This window comes from Electrona antarctica (genome assembly GCF_951216825.1).
Source record: "Electrona antarctica genome assembly, chromosome: 4".
NCBI classification, from domain to species: domain Eukaryota; kingdom Metazoa; phylum Chordata; class Actinopteri; order Myctophiformes; family Myctophidae; genus Electrona; species Electrona antarctica.
In genome coordinates, this window is record NC_136809.1 from 51,767,626 (window position 1) to 51,788,414 (window position 20,789).

The 20,789-nt window shown below is 45.1% G+C and overlaps 1 protein-coding gene across 1 annotated transcript in view; it reads right to left on the reverse strand.

The window, feature by feature from the left end:
* The window catches only part of LOC306921362 (calmodulin-regulated spectrin-associated protein 3-like), a gene marked incomplete at both ends in the record, with an annotated part of 42,022 nt that extends 21,961 nt beyond the window's left edge, over positions 1-20,061 (reverse strand). Inside the window, 5 exons of the mRNA XM_079498473.1 lie at positions 851-886; positions 1,100-1,180; positions 4,282-4,422; positions 10,565-10,869; positions 19,926-20,061. Coding sequence (XP_079354599.1) covers positions 851-886; positions 1,100-1,180; positions 4,282-4,422; positions 10,565-10,869; positions 19,926-20,061 — 699 coding nt within the window. The remainder of the gene's footprint in view (positions 1-850; positions 887-1,099; positions 1,181-4,281; positions 4,423-10,564; positions 10,870-19,925) is intronic.
* Between the last annotated feature and the right edge of the window lie 728 nt (positions 20,062-20,789).

Consider the following 20,789-nt stretch of genomic DNA (forward strand, 5'->3'; position numbering starts at 1 on the left):
TTGGTCGGCACGGTATACATCTGTACTTTGTAAAGCCACATCTGATTGGTCGGCACGGTATACATCTGTACTTTGTAAAGCCACATCTGATTGGTCGGCACGGTATACATCTGTACTTTGTAAAGCCACATCTGATTGGTCGGCACGGTATACATCTGTACTTTGTAAAGCCACATCTGATTGGTCGGCACGGTATACATCTGTACTTTGTAAAGCGGAGTGGAGAAGAACCACGATCGCTACCTTGTTGTCGTCATAAGCCACGGCTCTATAGAATGGGACAGGTATAGAGACATGTAGGCATTTCTGGGGAGGGGGGGGGGATTTCAGCCACAGAAGACAACAGAGAGACAGAGAGAGAGAGAGAGAGAGAGAGAGAGAGAGAGAGAGAGAGAGAGAGAGAGAGCGAGAGAGAGAGAGACACACACAGAGAGAATGGGCCCGATTCACTAAGCTGTTTACACCCATATTTTGGGTGTAAAGGACATTTTAGTAGTCTAGAAGTCTAGATTCTAGAATAAAAGCATTCTAATGACATACAGCAAGCTTTGGTCCCATCATGTAAGTCTGCATCCGAACAGACTTAAGAGCGGGCCTTACGCAAAATCCACAGACAAAAAAAAGAATACTGAATCAGACTACTAACGTGGGAAGTTTGGAAATGTCCTTTACACCCAAAATATGGGTGTATAGTGAATCGGGCCCATAGAGAGAGAGAGAGAGACAGAGAGAGAGATAGAGAGAGAAATAAGAGAGAGAGAGAGAGAGATAGAGAGAGAAGAGAGAGAGATAGAGAGAAGAGAGAGAGAGAGAGAGAGAGAGAGAGAGAGAGAGAGAGTATTACACTTACTGGGACTAGTTTCCAGTACCAGCGGGTAGAGGCACACTGGCACATAGAGGCATGAAGGAATGAAAGAACAACACAGAAACACAGAGGAAGAGCAGAGCAAGGTAGAGATGTTAGATAAGATACTTCAGTGAAACACGGTTTACCATCTAGTCTGTAGTAGTGAGACATTCTGTTTCTGCGTGCGTGCGTGCGTGCGTGCGTGCGTGCGTGCGTGCGTGCGTGCGTGCGTGCGTGCGTGCGTGCATTCACCGAATCCTGAGCCGACTGCAGGTCTGTACACGTGTTGGGAGGCTCTTCGTCCTCCGTGCTCTCTCTCAGCGTCTGGTTCAGCTGTGTGCACAAACATTAGACAACCACCATTTCACTGTGTGGAGCCTCTTTAATCTGCTGAGGTTAGTTTTTTGACCCTAAAACAATATCTGCTTGGCTCAGTCACTTAATGTACAGTTGGAGGCCATCGATATTGTCCTTTTCTTTTTGCTGAGGTTTGCGTGATCTGCGCAAAAGGACAGTTAACCCATTTTGGGCGGGAACCCCTTTTGGTGTTTTAAACATGTTATAATTTAGCTATTGAAAAATAGCAGATCTACAAGCTCATAGCGCGCCACCGAGTGGCGCGCTACGAGCTTGTAGGTCTGCTATTTTTGAAAAATCGTGAAAATATTTATTTCAGAAAACTGGAGGATTTAGAAGGATTTTTTTAATTTTTGAGGTCAGGCCTAAATGGGTCAAATGATAAGGGACAATATCGGTGGCACCCAACTGTATACAGTAACAGAGATTTGATCTCATCAGACGTACAGTATACGGTCACTAGTATACACTACAGCAGGGGTGTTGATTTTGTCGACTAAGATGAAAAATGACCGTCGACTACCTTTTTTCACTGACGAAAACGAAATGGAAACTAAATGAAAACTAAGCTATATTGACTAAAACTAATAACTCATATACTGACAATTTTGTCAACAAGTAAAAACTAGACTATAATGTTAGGAAGGGACTAATGGAAAAGAGATCCAGTATAAGTCATTTTACACTTGCATGCTGTGCATGCTCTTGCATGCTGAAAATAGCAGATCTACAAGCTTGTAGATCTGCTATTTTCAGCAAGTGTAAAACAGTCATTACGACAGCATCAACACCCACCAAAATACATTTTAGTCGACTAAATCAACTGTAGATTTAGTCGACTAAAACACAAACATTCCAGGTAAACTATTCAAAAGACTATGACTAAAACTAAAATCAAAATGTGCTGCCAAAAACACTGTACAGCAGGGGTGCCCAGAAGGTAGATCGCGATCTACTAGTAGTCTAGATCACAAAGGCTGCGCCACATTTTAAAGATTTAAAAAAAAATAGCAGATCTACAAGCTCGTAGCGCGGCACCGGGTGCCGCGCTACGAGCTTGTAGATCTGCTATTTTTCAATAGCTAAAGTAGAACATAACGCTTCCCGTCCTGAATGGGCTAAACAGCATGAACATTCCTCAACGACGAAGGACAGTGTGGTGGTTGCAGTGTTTTAGCGTGGGTTCTCAGTGTGGTTGTAGTGTTTTTTATGTTTTAGCGTGGGTTCTCAGTGTGGTTGTAGTGTTTTTTATGTTTTAGCGTGGGTTCTCAGTGTGGTTGTAGTGTTTTTTTATGTTTTAGCGTGGGTTCTCGGTGTGGTTGTAGTGTTTTTTATGTTTTAGCGTGGGTTCTCGGTGTGGTTGTAGTGTTTTTTTATGTTTTAGCGTGGGTTCTCAGTGTGGTTGTAGTGTTTTTTTTTGTTTTAGCGTGGGTTCTCAGTGTGGTTGTAGTGTTTTTTTATGTTTTAGCGTGGGTTCTTGGTGTGGTTGTAGTGTTTTTTATGTTTTAGCGTGGGTTCTCGGTGTGGTTGTAGTGTTTTTTATGTTTTAGCGTGGGTTCTCAGTGTGGTTATAGTGTTTTTTATGTTTTAGCGTGGGTTCTCAGTGTGGTTGTAGTGTTTTTTTATGTTTTAGCGTGGGTTCTCGGTGTGGTTGTAGTGTTTTTTATGTTTTAGCGTGGGTTCTCGGTGTGGTTGTAGTGTTTTTTTATGTTTTAGCGTGGGTTCTCAGTGTGGTTGTAGTGTTTTTTATGTTTTAGCGTGGGTTCTCAGTGTGGTTGTAGTGTTTTTTTATGTTTTAGCGTGGGTTCTCGGTGTGGTTGTAGTGTTTTTTATGTTTTAGCGTGGGTTCTCGGTGTGGTTGTAGTGTTTTTTTATGTTTTAGCGTGGGTTCTCGGTGTGGTTGTAGTGTTTTTTTATGTTTTAGCGTGGGTTCTCAGTGTGGTTGTAGTGTTTTTTTATGTTTTAGCGTGGGTTCTCGGTGTGGTTGTAGTGTTTTTGATGTTTTAGCGTGGGTTCTCAGTGTGGTTGTAGTGTTTTAGCGTGGGTTCTCAGTATGGTTGTAGTGTTTTTGATGTTTTAGCGTGGGTTCTCAGTGTGGTTGCAGTGTTTTAGCGTGGGTTCTCAGTGTGGTTGTAGTGTTTTAGCGTGGGTTCTCAGTGTGGTTGTAGTGTTTTAGCGTGGGTTCTCAGTGTGGTTGTAGTGTTTTAGCGTGGGTTCTCAGTGTGGTTGTAGTGTTTTTTATGTTTTAGCGTGCGGTTCTCGGTGTGGTTGTAGTGTTTTTTATGTTTTAGCGTGGGTTCTCAGTGTGGTTATAGTGTTTTTTATGTTTTAGCGTGGGTTCTCAGTGTGGTTGTAGTGTTTTTTTATGTTTTAGCGTGGGTTCTCGGTGTGGTTGTAGTGTTTTTTATGTTTTAGCGTGGGTTCTCGGTGTGGTTGTAGTGTTTTTTATGTTTTAGCGTGGGTTCTCAGTGTGGTTGTAGTGTTTTTTATGTTTTAGCGTGGGTTCTCAGTGTGGTTGTAGTGTTTTTTTATGTTTTAGCGTGGGTTCTCGGTGTGGTTGTAGTGTTTTTTATGTTTTAGCGTGGGTTCTCGGTGTGGTTGTAGTGTTTTTTTATGTTTTAGCGTGGGTTCTCGGTGTGGTTGTAGTGTTTTTTTATGTTTTAGCGTGGGTTCTCAGTGTGGTTGTAGTGTTTTTTTATGTTTTAGCGTGGGTTCTCGGTGTGGTTGTAGTGTTTTTGATGTTTTAGCGTGGGTTCTCAGTGTGGTTGTAGTGTTTTAGCGTGGGTTCTCAGTATGGTTGTAGTGTTTTTGATGTTTTAGCGTGGGTTCTCAGTGTGGTTGCAGTGTTTTAGCGTGGGTTCTCAGTGTGGTTGTAGTGTTTTAGCGTGGGTTCTCAGTGTGGTTGTAGTGTTTTAGCGTGGGTTCTCAGTGTGGTTGTAGTGTTTTAGCGTGGGTTCTCAGTGTGGTTGTAGTGTTTTTTATGTTTTAGCGTGCGGTTCTCGGTGTGGTTGTAGTGTTTTAGCGTGGGTTCTCAGTGTGGTTGTAGTGTTTTTTATGTTTTAGCGTGCGGTACTCACCCTGTTGACCCAGAAAAGCAGGCAGTTCTCCCACGGGGCGCCGGCGCCCATCTGCTCCGCCTCCTCCGCCATCTTCACCCGTTCCACCGTCTCCTTGGCAGTCAGCAACATCAAGGCATCAATCAGGGCCAGGTGTGCCCTCTGCACCAGTGGTGGTGGTATTAGGAGGAGGTGAAATACAATAAACACTCAGTCAATATATGATGGAGGAGGAAGAGGCAGGCAGTACAGCGACAACTTAGATATCCAATCTAACAATCTGACAAATTACTTAAATGGGAAAACTGAACAGTGCGCGCACACACACACACACACACACACACACAAAATCCACAACAAATGACTATACTAAAGGGCCTTTCAAACGTGAAGCGATATAAAAATAATTTTCAACGAGACCGGCGTTTTTGCGCGGAGCACTGCGGTGCGACAACGCAAGCGTATTTACGTGAGCGCGGTCCCGTGAATTTGTTGCGCGCGCCCTCGTTACGTGCACATGCCCGCGACTCACCAGACCTGTATACCGTTTAGTTGTTTTTTTACGCTTGCGTTGTCGCGCCCCTCTTGAGCAGACCTGTGGCAGACCTGTCGTTGATCCAGGCAACAACGCCTGCGTTCCTCGCTTGCCCTTAAGGCGTCTAGGTTAAGATTATAAATGCCCTGGGTGCCCGCTGGCCTAGTGGTCCAGGCGCATGCCACATATGGACTCTGGGCTGGTAGCCCGTCGCGTGTTCGAGTCCCGTTCATGACGACCTTTGCTGCGTGTCTCTCTATGGGAAGCCGTTTAGGCCATAAATGCATAGTCAACTCGCACATACATGTATACTTCTCTTGCACATACATATATATTGGTACTTCACTTGCACATACATGCATATCTCACATACACATACATGCATACTTCACTTGCACATACATACATTTAGGTACTTCACTTGCACATACATATATATTTCATTTACACATACATACATACTTCATTCGCACATATATAAATACTTCACTTGCACATACATACATACTTCATTCGCACATACATACATACTTCATTCACACATATATAAATACTTCATTCGCACATACATACATACATACTTCATTCACACATATATAAATACTTCACTTGTACATACATACATACTTCACTTGTACATACATACATACTTCATTCGCACATACATACATACTTCACTTGTACATACATACATACATACATACTTCATTCGCACATATATAAATACTTCACTTGTACATACATACATACTTCATTCACACATAAATACTTCACTTGCACATACATAGGACTGCATGTATACGTGTGCGTGCGTGCGTGCATGCGTGTGTGCGTGCGTGTGTGTGTGTGTGTGTGAGAGTATGAATGTATATGCACAAAAGTATTTTTATAACAGGAAGGCAATTCCTTTAACAGGAAGCTCGCAAGATGGTCACATAATTCGTCAGGACACAATTTTTGCCATAACACCGCCCACGCTGCGACAAGAGTGTCTGTCTGGCTCATTTCTCAACCGTTTTGGACAGAGGTGGGTTTGTTGGAATCGTGTCACCCCCCTGAGTGCGTTTTTGGGGGGTCTTAAGGTTCGGGGACCCCTAGGGACCCCCAGGGACCCCCCCAGGGACCCCCACATGATAACTGTCATTTCTCAACCGTTTTCGACAGGGGTGGGTTCGTTGGAATCGTGTCGCCCCCCTGGGGGGCGTTTTGGGGGGTCTCAAGGTTCAGGGACCCCTAGGGACCCCCAGGGACCCCCCAGGGACCCCCACATGGTAACTCTTTCATTTCTCAACCGTTTTGAACAGGGGTGGGTTTGTTGGAATCGTGTCACCCCCCTGGGGGCGTTTTTGTGGGTCTCAAGGTTCGGGGACCCCCAGGGACCCCCCAGGGACCCTCACAGGGTAACTGTCATTTCTCAACCGTTTTGGACGGGGGTGGGTTCGTTGGAATCGTGTCGCCCCCTGGGGGTGTCTTTGGGGTTCTCAAGGTTCTCAAGGTACCTATGTAGACTCACGTTTTGACGCTGCATCTAATGCACATATTGCTGTTGCTGTGCGACGTCTAGAAAGTGGTGAAATAGCAGACGGAAGGGGAAACACAGTATAGTATAAAAATGAACATGTACTTATCTAGACTTACTTTTCGACGCTGAATCCAGATATCATAATGTCGAGGCTGTCCGATCCCAGGAAAGTGGTAAACAATGGCACCAAGGTTTTGTAAAAGTGTCACAAATGCACCCAGAAACGATATATTTCCAATGTTTTAAAATAATCAAGGGGTATGTATCCCCACTTACTTTTTCGACCCGATTCCAACGGTGGTGGTCTTATCTCTCTACAATGTCAGGAAGTGGGTGTAAACGCCTCCTATCGGTCCCTTGCCCTCGAAACACGTCTGGAAAAAAGTGAGACCATTTTCGGACTCAGCACGACAAGCTGAACACGCTGATATGTGTTTCCCAGCACACGGACTTACGGTTCTCTTAATTGGCTAGCGTTAGGGTTAGTTTTCAACACGCGATAGCTCGGGAACAATAGGTCCGTCAGCCAAGTAATTCACATGGGCGCGTACAGCTCTCCAACATCTACGCTCCGATAGGTCCGCCATTCTCGTGCGACACCCGTAGCAAGAGTTCTCCAACTCTAACCTGTAATCCACAAGCCATATAGACATGGTAAACCTTACAGTGTATTGAATGGTGAAATGCTAACCCTAATTTTGAGAACCACACGTCCGCGGGGAGACACATATTGTCTCATCGATAGCTATGCGTGGATGTAAAGCACGCCCATTTTCGACCTTTGTGGGAGGAGCTATCGCGCGTCAAAGTCTAACCCTAGTTTTATGAACCACATGACCGTGTGTGGAGAAACACATATCAGATTGTTCGTCCTGACAAGCTATATAACATACTAAAAGATGGGCCCCTAATATCCAATGGTTTTTGACTTAGAGGCCTTAGAGAGGCTAGAAAAATAACAAAACATTCTTTTTCAACGGGACCAATTCCATTAAATCCAGCGTGAAAAAGTGAGTCAGACTACGTAGTTTTTGTAAAAAGATATATATATTTGTGTTTGTGGGGTCCAAAGAACGTGTCTAAAAAAGATCTAAAATATTTAGAAGTGTCGTAGAGACTTGAAACCAATTCCATTGGATTCCCCGTGCTTCAGACATGGATAGACACCCTTTGTTTTAGAAAAAATGTTTTATCCCTGTCGACTATAGCTTAAAAAGGGCTAGACGCCGCACAGGGGTCACGGGCGTGACCTTTGCTAATTAGAAGTGTCGTGGAGACTCAGGACCAAGTTCAATGGATTCATCTTGATGAGACGAAGAAAAAATTTGCCTGCTCAAAACAAACTGACAAATTTTGGATTTCTAATTGATTTTAACGCGTTGGAGGCCACTAAAAATCATTTTTTTAAGGATTCCTCTAAATACACTTCCCCCCCCTATGTCAAGTAAGGGAAATCTAATGGTGTTAGTTACCATGTGGGGTCCCTGGGGGGTCCCTGGGGGTCCCTAGGGGTCCCCGAACCTTGAGACCCCCCAAAACGCCCCCAGGGGGGCGACACGATTCCAACGAACCCACCCCTGTCGAAAACGGTTGAGAAATGACAGAGTTACCATGTGGGGGTCCCTGGGGGGTCCCTGGGGGTCCCTAGGGGTCCGCGAACCTTGAGACCCCCAAAAACGCCCTCAGGGGGGTGACACGATTCCAACAAACCCACCCCTGTCCAAAACGGTTGAGAAATGAAAGAGTTACCATGTGGGGGTCCCTGGGGGGGTCCCTAGGGGTCCCCGAACCTTGAGACCCCCCAAGACACGATTCCAACGAACCCACCCCTGTCGAAAACGGTTGAGAAATGACAGTTACCATGTGGGGGTCCCTGGGATTCGCCAGGGGTCCCCGAACCTCCAAAACCCCCGAACCCAACACCATTCAAAACAGTTGAGAAATGAAAGAGTTACCATGTGGGGGTCCCTGGGGGGTTCCTGGGGGTCCCTAGGGGTCCGCGAACCTTGAGACCCCCAAAAACGCCCCCAGGGGGGTGACACGATTCCAACAAACCCATCCGTCCAAAACGGTTGAGAAATGAAAGAGTTACCATGTGGGGGTCCCTGGGGGGTCCCTGGGGGTCCCTAGGGGTCCGCGAACCTTGAGACCCCCAAAAACGCCCCCAGGGGGGTGACACGATTCCAACAAACCCACCTCTTTCCAAAACGGTTGAGAAATGAAAGGTCAGCCAGACAGACACTCTTGTCGCAGTGTGGGCGGTGTTATGGCAAAAATTGTGTCCTGACGAATTATGTGACCATCTTGCGAGCTTCCTGTTAAAGGAATTGCCTTCCTGTTATAAAAATACTTTTGTGCATATACATTCATACTCTCACACACACACACACACACACACACACACGCACGCACACACACACGCATGCACGCACACGTATACATGCAGTCCTATGTATGTGCAAGTGAAGTATTTATGTGTGAATGAAGTATGTATGTATGTACAAGTGAAGTATTTATGTGTGAATGAAGTATGTATGTATGTACAAGTGAAGTATGTATGTATGTGCGAATGAAGTATGTATGTATGTATGTATGTACAAGTGAAGTATGTATGTACAAGTGAAGTATTTATATATGTGTGAATGAAGTATGTATGTATGTGCGAATGAAGTATTTATATATGTGTGAATGAAGTATGTATGTATGTGCGAATGAAGTATGTATGTATGTGCAAGTGAAGTATTTATATATGTGCGAATTAAGTATGCATGTATGTGTAAATGAAATATATATGTATGTGCAAGTGAAGTACCTAAATGTATGTATGTGCAAGTGAAGTATGCATGTATGTGTATGTGAGATATGCATGTATGTGCAAGTGAAGTACCAATATATATGTATGTGCAAGTGAAGTACCAATATATATGTATGTGCAAGAGAAGTATACATGTATGTGCGAGTTGACTATGCATTTATGGCCTAAACGGCTTCCCATATCTCTCCCCTTCTTTCTCTCTCCCTCTTTCATGTCTATCTTCACTTGTAATTGTAACTATCAATAAAGGCATAAAAGCTAAAAACAAATCTTTAAAAAAAGAAAGAAGATTATAAACGCCGTGCTAGCAAATCAGTATAGTTCATTCTTTATGAGCCATGAAGGCGCACCACAAATTCAAGGTCCCACATGAATCTGCCATTACATTTTGAGATATCTTGTGCAACTAGACATGTTGGTCTAAAGGTGGCACTGTCTGGAACTACAGGAAAAGCCATATATAGGCAGGGGCCAAAGCCATAGGGGAACCACAATCGCATCATAAAAGGTTCAAAATTACATGGCACTTCAGCCAGTAGTCTTCAAGATATCTTGTTTCGGTTGACGGACGAATCCGGACAGACGAAGCGACATATACACTGTCACCCTTACGGTGCGTTCAGACTTGAATTGAAATATTCGCCTCGGTTCGTCACGTTTGTGCTGCGCCAGGTCGCGCCGCGCCCGTTTGTGGCGCTCGCGCAACTTCTCGTCTCTGCATAGACTTTGTATGTAATCGCGCCGCTGTAAACATCCAAGTCTGAACGCACCTTTAGGGCTCCATTTGTCACCGCTAAACCCCTTATCCCTGAACTTCTTTGCCTTTTTTACTATTTTGAAAAACATTTTTGAATCGTTCAACTAGCCAATCTACATTGACACGTTGTGAGCTTGTAGGAAAAAAAAGGCTAAGAAGTTTAGGGATAAGGGGTTTAGCGGTGACGAAAATGGAGCCCTTAGAGCCCGAGCCCCTGGCGAGGCTAAACATCACGGCTACATGCTTAACCCATTTTGGGCGGGAACCCCTTTAGGTGTTTTCACTTTTCAGCATTATGTTATACTTTAGCTATTGAAAAATAGCAGATCTACAATCTCATAGCGCGCCACCGAGTGGCGCGCTACGAGCTTGTAGGTCTTCTATTTTTGAAAAATCGTGAAAAATCGTCGAACGTTTTTAGCTCAAATCTTTGCTTCTAGGAGGTCACTGGAACAACATATTTTTAGATGGGGGTCGGCGTCCAATTACATATATTTTTGGGGGTCCTTCACATGAAAACGTTTGAGAACCACTGACACAGAAACATGGGTTTTTCAAGAAAACTGTCATGATTTCGGAGACATTTGTAGAATCGTCCTCAGGTCTAAATGGGTTAAACACACGTGCACAGAAACGCACGCATGCACAGACACAAACACGCACACAGACACGCACCGTCCTGATGGGGACGTGGCAGAGGTCTTCCTCTGTGACGTCGACGTCCTGGTCTTTGGGGGCGAAGCCCTTCTTGGTGAGCAGCTGCAGCAGCGAGGCGTTGTCGCTGGGGGCGTCCTGCTGCGCCGCCGCGTGCTGCTGGGAGACCCCCCCGCGCTGGGAGACCCCCCCGCGGGTCAGCATCAAGGCCAGCACGCGACAGTAGAAGTCTGCGGAGACGAGCAGCTTGACCACGGTAGGCTTCAGATGCTCCTGCTTGTACTGGTCCTTGTACAGCGGCTCGCGCAGCTCCACCGGCACATTCTCTGTTATGGGCCGTGAGAGACGGGAGGAACATCATGACATGTTTTTAAGACATTTTTACAGTGGTGGTGTAGCCTATTGAGTGTTTTCTATATGAGCCCATTTGACCTCGTTGTATAAATGAACGGAGGAGACCAGGCATGCCCTTATTTCTGTATCATTTTATTTAATGATATTATCATTTAAGACAAAAGCTTAGTTACCAAATTCATGTTCAGTCCACACTCCAGCAGTGCTAGTCATCCTGCCGAGCTGAACCTCACACCAGCGGTGCTGTCCCGCAGTGCCCGATTTTGATCTCTGCCTCTCCCTGTTTCTCTTTCTGTGTCTCTAGCTCTCCCTGTCTCTGGGAGACCAAGCTTATGTATGGATTTGCGTAGCCTATGCGTACGCCTGTGCATGTATTGTACAAAACCGTGCGCGTGGTGTGTGAGCACGTGCACGCAGATTCTAAACATCATACTGAACAGGTGACCATTTCTAATTTCTATAGGATGTCAACACAGTGTCCCATTGATCACGATGGCCCTGCGCGTGGTGTTTCACCAGACACAGGTCACAAGTCCAGAGTACCATGCAGTCACCTGCATGCAGTCATCACTAAGCACAGTATACTGCATACTGCAACAGTATATCTATTATACATTTGAAAAGGTGTCCCCAAGACAGGAACAAAAGGCACCAGCTACTACGTCACTGACACACTGCAACACACACTGCAACAACCCACTAAACACACTAACACGTCACAGACTTACCCTCCGCGTCGTTCGTTCCCTATCTCCTCATGTCGCGCCGCACGCCCAGACTCAACACCAGCCGCCTAAACATTGTCATTGCACTGCCACTAAAGCCGCCTCCCGTCCACACGCGCAAACAATATCAATATCAATAATAAACACAAACACGCCACAAGCACCGACACCCCCGCCTAATTTGTTGCCACGTCTATGACAACAAGCACCGAAAAAATGCCATTCAACACGCTACTTACACACACTACCACTCGCTTACAATACGCGGACCTGGCAACACTACATCTCCCATTTGCTCACAGCCCACCACGTGACCCACACACACACATACCAAAACCAAGTAGAAGAAGAAGAACTAGAACTACACAGCGCACACTCTGATTCTAACTTGGAGACTTACCATAATGCTAACACGACCGCGTCGACACCTGGCGTGGTACAAGCGGGACAAACCCAGGCGCATATATGGATACCAACAACAACACTACACGCACACGCGCGCGCTGCAACAACAAACAGCTACGTACAGTGTCAGTGTGTGTGTGCGTGCGTGCGTGCGTGCGCGGGGGGGGGATTTGGATCGCCTCGCGATGCCGCGACAATGGCACTACACTACACAGCGCTCGCCAGTGCCACTACGTACTCGCATTTGCAACTTACAATATCACCGTGCGAGTTGTAACATTCACTTTGTAGCACCGCTGCGACTACACAATCCAAACTTCTTTACAGCTACAAGTTGCGCCGTTTACATCCACAACAATGTGTCACTCTCTCGGTTCTGCACCGCTGCTGGAGAAGTATAGCACTGTCGAAGGCAGCGCAACTACTCCCCCCCCCCCCCCCCCCCCCACACACACACACACACACACACCAGAGAGGGAGGAGAGACAAGAGAGCGAGAGAGAGACAGAGCACACACGTCTTCACGTAGGAACACAGATAGACAAAGACAGCGCTTTCCAGTCCTTAGTAACTCCTTACCTTTTCTCTCACATTGTTTTCTTAGCTTTGTGACTGACCAATGAGAAGCAGATTGTATTGTCTGCAAAGCAACTATGTGTCTGTCACAAATAAAAGTTCTGTCCTGCAAGCCCATGTCATGTCAACACAGACAAGGCAGCTGTGCGCGCGGTGACTCCTGCAAATTACACTGACCCAATATTATTTTGTACAACCTAGCAAACCATAACATATGATGGTTTGGAGAATAGGCTGGTCTCTCTTTTTACAAGACATACGCCATTGCATACAGGTTCTCAACCTTTTTAATTTCAAGGACCCCCATAACTCTGACAGTAAAACCAAATGGACCCATAAGAGTCCCATTTGATTCCATTTGTACAGTATCAGAGTTAAAAGTTATAAAACAGTCCATTGGGTTCCATTTGTACACTCTCAGAGTTACACACCTGTAGGGTCCACTTGGTTCCATTTGTACACTCTCAGAGTTACAGACCTATAATGGGTCCATTTCGAACCCCCTCAAGGAACCATGAGGGTCCCTGGATCACACCTTTGAGAGCCACTGCTTTCCAAAAATACACAACTAATATAGAGCATATTTGATCAATTTAATGTTAGGCTACAGATTATTTTGACATCTTAATTTAACAGAACCGCCCACGCACGACACATGCACATGCACGACGTGCACGTCCACATCCACATGCACGCGCGCATGTGTCCTCTTTTTGCTCATTCAGAATATGGTATGCCTACACACTTAAAATAATGCAAACACGCAAATTGCGCAAACGACTGCATCGACACCTGGCGTGGAACAAACGGGACGAACCGAGGCGCATATATGGATAACAACAACAACACTACACGCGCGCGCGCACACGCGCTGCAACACAAAACAGCTGCATAACACGCGTGTCACTGTGGACTTCTGTATCTGTGGACTTCTGTATCGCAACGCGGGGCAACGCAACTCTGGGATGAGCGGGCCGAAGGCCCGCGAAATTCTAGTATATAAACATTAAACAATATGGAATATTACGTGATGTGGTTCCAATACACAACAGTGGGAGAAAGTACCCAAATGTTTTACTTAAATTAAAGTATCCGTACTGCAATATCAAAATTACTCCTGTTAAAAGTAAAGGTCGGGTATTCAAAATGTACTTGAATACGTTACTAAAATGCGACGCATATTGTGAGCTTGTAGATTAAAGCAATAAGCCACAAGAGCGTAGCGGAGTGTCTCCGACCCTTTGAAATGTAGTGAATTACAAGTATGCAATATTTGCAAGTAAGAGTACTGTAAATTGGAAATACTCAAAAGTACAAATACCTCAGAATTGTAGGCTACTTATGTACTGTACTTTGGTAAATGTACTTTCCACCACTACTTTTTTTCTAATAAGGCGAGACACACTGAGAAATTGTTGGTAAATACAAACTGACTGCACGGTCCCATGGAATGTACATTGTCCACAGGGCGACAACACAACATATACATAGGGAAGACATATTTGAATATTCTAACCACAATAAGTACAAGAATCACGGCACTCCATCTTTAATTTAACCTTGACGTGACCATCCTGGTAACATTTGTGCACTCTCAGAGTAACATTAACAGTTAGGGGGGGTTTACTGTGCACGCAATACCAGAAAGCCACAGAAAGAACAGCACAGTCAGCATTCCCACTATAACACTGAGTCAACTGCATACAGTTGGGTGCCACCGATATTGTCCCTTATCATTTGACCCATTTAGGCCTGACCTCAACATTTTAAAAAATCCTTCTAAATCCTCCAGTTTTCTGAAATAAATATTTTCACGATTTTTCAAAAATAGCAGATCTAAAGCTCGTAGCGCGCCACTCGGTGGCGCGCTATGAGCTTGTAGATCTGCTATTTTTCAATAGCTAAATTAAATTATAAAATTAATTATGTTTAAAACACCAAAAGGGGTTCCCGCCCAAAATGGGTTAACTGTCCTTTTGCGCAGATCACGCAAACCTCAGCAAAAAGAAAAGGACAATATCAATGGCCTCCAACTGTATATAACAGCATTAGTAGCAAACAGTGTCTCTTTATGGGACCTTCAGACCTGCTAACAGCTTCCTGCATGCTGCATCTCTGTGAGTGATCTCTGCTCTGGGGGAGAGATGAGGGGAAAACTGGGGCGGCTGTGGTCGGCAGAGCGGGCGCCCGGGCGGAGCCGTGAGGTTCCCGGTTCGATCCCGGGCTCCCCCAGAGTTAGTGTCGAAGTGTCCTTGTAGCAAGACTCTCAAAAACGCCTAATCGCTCACGATGATGTGCAGGTTGGTGCCTTGTATGGTTTCCTCTGTCCTCGGTATATGTGTGAAAATGCACTGAATGGCTGAATGAAATGCACAATCTATGTTGTAAAGCGCTTTGGATAAAATCATAAAAGCGCTATATATAAATGCATAATTTTACCATTTAACTCTGCTGGACTGAAAACAAGGGAAGTTTTTCCATATAACGGAAACTGGGTGACAGTAAATGACAGCCTCTGCAGGGGGATATACGAGGAACGAACTGCTCCACAGATAACGTCATCATCTGCATGAGCAGCTCAGCTATACTTTAACCAGGAAACTCTCTCTCTCTCTGTGTGTGTGTGTGTGTGTGTGTGTGAGAGAGCGCGAGTGTGCGTGCTTGCGTTCATGTACTATAGAAGACAGTACAACAGAAGTCACAACTCGAGTAAAAATCCCATTTTCTTTTCCTACATTTTTCAAAATATTTTACATAAAAAAAATATATATATATATATATTTCTAAGAAACTGCATAAATTGCCGATCTACAAGCTCGCAAAGTGGCGCAAAGTTTGCTATTTTCACTATGGGTTCAGGCAAAAATCTAATCTCTCTTTTGGGTCTCGACTTGAATTCCCATCTAAATACCAACAACACTACTCGAAAAGGTCAGTTGCATCTCACAGGCACGCACACACGCACGCGCACATGCACACGCGCACACACACACACACACACACGCACACGCACACACACGCACCCCTCATCATGCTGACCCATATTTGGACTCAGTGAATGGCTGCTCAGGGAGTCAGGATTATCTTTAAGATTGGAACGGACTCTTCCATTCCCACATCATGCGGGGGGCGGAGAGGAAGGATTCCTCTTCTCTCCTCTCTAATCCACTGGTTCTCAAAGTGGGGTCTGGGCTGCATGGGGACTCCACATGGGTCCTTGAGGCGGTTCCACGATGGTCCCCCCATGCAAAATGAGTTAATAGCTCTTCACAATCAGATGAATTCTTTCTCTGCATGAATATGTTCGTACCCCCCAGCCTATATGGGGCGTTATCTGCTATAGGTACGAACATATTACACAAGTAAGGTTTTCATTGTGAGCTCGCAGATCAGCCATTTTCATAAGATCCTGAAAAAATTATTCTGTGTTTGCAGTCTCTGCACTCTTCCTGCACTCCGTTCCTTCTCCCCCCACACACACACACACAGCACTTCACGCCATGCACTCCCCCGTGAGTCGTGACGTCAGTGTTGTTTTTGTCGACTAAAACTAAGACGAAAAATGTTCGTCGACTACCATTTTCCACTGAAGAAAACTAAATGGAAAGTAAATGAAAACTAAGCTATGATGACTGAAACTAAGACTAAATATACTGACAATTTTGTCAACAAATAAAAACTAGACTAAAATGTTAGGAAGGGACTAGTGGACAAGAGATCCAGTATAAGTCTTTTTACACTGAAAATAGCAGATCTACAAGCTCACAACGCGCTGCTATTTTCAGCAAGTGTAAAAAGTAAAACAGTCGGCATCAACGCCCGCCAAAATACATTTTAGTCGACTAAATCAACTGTAGATTTAGTCTAAAATCTTATGACATTTAGTCGACAAAAACTAGAAAAAACACTAAAACATTCCAGGTGACTAAAACGTGACTAAAACGCCATTATAGTTACTGTGTTTTCAATGGGTGAGTTATGCCCGATTCATACTCCTATTTTACCGCTGTAGTGCCGAAATGATTTCCGAACCTCAAATGACGTCACATTGTAGGCTCTACAGAGCCGAACCGACTTTTATTCAGCTCTAAAATAGGAGTATGTTAGTAGTTACCCACAATACGTAATGTAATCCAAAAGAACCGTCTCCTTCTCCTGCCAGTGCGGAGTCTGTCATGTAAACTGACATGGTGCGCTGAGTGGAGTCTGTCATGTAAACTGACATGGTGCGCTGAGTGCGCTCCCAGAGTGAAACACATTCCACATGAGAAAGAGAAAGTATGGCTTTCCACAGGGCATAACGTCATCATAATGATGATGATTGGTCAACATAGGGTAACATAGGGTAATTACTTTAGGCCTGTCTGTGCATGGGCAGGGCATCAGCATTATATCCATATCATTAGACTGGATATTGTCTGTGATTTTGGATATTGTACTATTGGTATAAGTGTTCTATTCCTGTTTTTTAGAGTAGAGCTTAAAACAAACCACAACTGGACCAGTGACGGTCCAGTTAGGGAATATTTTTTCCTTGAAAACAATGTGTCTGAATTGGAAAATCTTAAAAGTAAAGTAACTAGTAACTATTTACTTTCATAATTTAGTAACTAGTAAAGTAATTAGTTACTTTTTCAGACTAGTAACTATAACTAATTATACTTTTTAAAAATAACTTGAACAACACTGATCCTCAGTGATGTATGCCAAGGTCATCTGGGGTTTCGGGTCTCGACAACATCATACCCCTCACTCAGGTGACCAAACCCGGGGGTGATCAAGTCCCGACTTATACGTCCCAGTAGCTACCCTCAATCAGTCCCATTAGGGCAAGACCAGGGCCACCACAATCCGTTGCTCCGGAACTACTCTGCCGCGGGACTGGGTAGGTCTGGCGCGTGGAAGGACTATATAGGCTCTGTGGGTTGACTCCTGTCCGGGCCCCTCCTATACGTCTCACCAGGTCCACTCCTGCTCTCACCAGGTCCAGGACACCAGACACCAGACACTTCATTATTGAGAAAAAATGCACAGGCAGTCGCCAAAGATAAAACGGTGGTTTGTGTGTGTGTGTGTCACTCAGATCGCACTGCCACATAAACGCTAGAACGTTATAGATCATGTGAGCGTGCCGCAAGTGACGCAAGCTGCGAGTCTATAGTGTGATACATTTTCTTCAAATGGTAGCTATGGGATGCAGAACTGGTGGGGCGTGCACAGAGAGAGTTATGTAAAAAAGTGATGCAGTGACACACACATAGAGCCGTGTTCTACAGTCGCTTCCCTGTCCTTCTTTCACACTCCACAGCGCTGGAGGAGAAACAGAGCTGCCAGCCATATCACTATGGAAACGGTGGAAGAGAGAGAGAGAGAGAGAGAGAGAGAGAGAGGTGGTCATTTTGTCCCAGTAAAATGCAGAGGCTGTGGGACTGGACTGGACTGCAGAGTAAAGGCCAGCTAACTAACCCAGTTAGCTTAATGCTAATCTAATACGGCAGAAACAAGGCCTAAACACAATGTATAGTTCAGTAACAAACAAAGCCAGAGACTGTATAGTTGCATGGTGGAGTGCTGCAACGACTTGACATGTGTTCAACTTTTACTCATACTACACGATACCGTAATAGAATGAATGCTAGTCCAGAATGGCACAATAAAAGTAAGCTATGCATTGACACTATGGGACATATTACCAAGTAAGCCTTGTCACACACGCACACACAAACCGTATGCATTTGAACTATAAGAGAGGAGACATAATTTGAATACAGACAGAGGGCAGTATTATGCGTGTCTTAAGTACCAGGTCTTATGACTTAACTTAAGACCTGGAGGCGTGGTCAATGCTGTTTGGCCACTCAGAATAGCCAAATGGCATTGATCACGCCTCCAGGTCTTAAGTTAAGTCATAAGACCTGGTACTTAAGACACACATAATACTGCCCAGAGTGTCTAAACTAAAGAAATCTGAAGGGAGAGACAATAAAGCAGGGATGTATCTCGCTTGCTCACACACACACACACACACACACACACACACACACACACACACACACACACACACACACACACACACACACACACACACACACACACACACACACACACACACACACACACACACACACACACACACACACACACAGCTAAAACAGGGTCTGCAAAGCCAATTATATGTGTTTCCCTGGGCCTCCAATCTTCATTAAAATGCAATAGGGTATAGAGTAGTAGACAACCTGGTGGGCCCTTCCCAGTTGACAGCCAACAATACCCCCCCCCCCACACACACACACACACACACACACACACACACCATTGACAGGTAGGTGAGGCCAGACAGAAGGTGACACATATAAAGAAAGAATAAACCCACAACAATCACGTATAATTATGGTATGACTGCATTCTTCTTCAACGTAGCAAAGTCAAAATGTTCATCATTGACCCATATGGTTATTAATAGTAGCCTACATCCAGTTCTCAAAATCTCCAATCTTGTATTTGATTAAGAAGACTAATTAGAAAATGTAAACATATGTTGCATTAATTCACGTCCTGTCATATGTTCGATGTGTGTGTGCGTGCGCGCGCGTAACACTGACACAAATTCCATGCGGCGTATTGGCCCATTTTCACCCGCGGTCCACTTTGCATAAGATGCTGCTGTAGCCTTTTCACATTGTCATAACCTAGCCTATACTCCCCACTGGCTTATAGTGGCTACTTCATTACATTTACACATTTGTTTCCAGATTCCAATGGCTTATATTATTGTTTGGCCAGTTTCAACATAACTCAAAATACAGACAGGCCAAATAATAGCCAAGCACACTGACAAAGGGCTTTGTTGCAACTAAATGGCAGGGATGGATATACCTGGCTCCAATTGGCTGTTCTGTCTGTGGCTTGCAACATTTTTTGGGGGGGCACGTGACGTCATGATGATTAACTTGTTAATAATTCTACATTGTGGAAAGGGAATTGACAATAATGGCACTGGATTGTCAAGAAGGGATGGTGTGTGTGTTCGCCGGTATAGCAGCACACACCGCCAGCAGGATAGCCTCCCAGCTGGATGGATCCATCACACACACACACACACACACACACACACACACACACCAAAGGCCAATTTAACTCTGGGACCCATTTATCCCTGCTACGATTAATTATTAAGTGCCCTGCCCAAGCACTTGGCTGCTTCTTCTCTTCTGCCCCTTTTTGCATTATTATAGCTAGGCTAAAAGGCTATATCTTCTCAGGGATAATATAACTGCTAAAGGCTCAGACAGAGGAAAGACGCCCATTACATTTTACCATACCTGCCGACCCGTAAGATTTCCCCAGCAGCCAGCGGACGCTGGCGCAGATCTTGGCTCGGTTGAAATCATACTGATCCAGCGGTTTGATCTCCGGCACGGAGAACGCCTTCTTCATCGCGTTGTTCGCATCCACCATTGCCGAGCCGAGAGAGGAGCCACCGGGCACACTGTGACACCTCACCAGCCAGTCACCACCACCACCACGCCTGCATCAGCCAGCACGCCACCGCACCGGTCCGGGAAGATGATGTGATGATAATGCGAGGATGAGCGAAGAGTGGGTGTGGATGCATGGATGGATGGATGGATGGGGTCCTCCCCATCTCTGTCTGTGAGGAGGGAGGGAGGAGAGGAGAGAGCAAACCCTGATGCTCTCTGTGGCGCCGCATCGCGGATACTGAGGGGGTGGACAATAGAATAGTAGCCTAACATAGAGACTACTCGTGTCAAGAATATTATAGCCTGCCTAGTGCCTACTAGCTGGTATATTTCTCAACTACAAGTAAAGTGTAGTTTAATTTGCTTTAAAATATATCGGCTGTGTAGTGGGACCTATAGCCTTCGATCAAGAAAGACTATTGATCCGAGGCTAATGTGAGCTGAGCTGTGTTATTAGAGACAGGGCAGCCCCTGACTGTGGCTGACTGAGTCTGGAGGCCTATATATTAGTGTCATGTGGAGTGTGTAGTTCAGGCAGAAAACGCGGGTTGAATAAATCAGGGAATAGATTGTATGTAGCCTGACAAAGGCAGAATCAATACATTTCCGGAGTTATGGGCTATGACCTGCTGAAATATGGCCTCCTGGTGGCAGCACAGTATACGACAGGCACTGGCATTTAAGAAAATGAAACAAACAACAGTG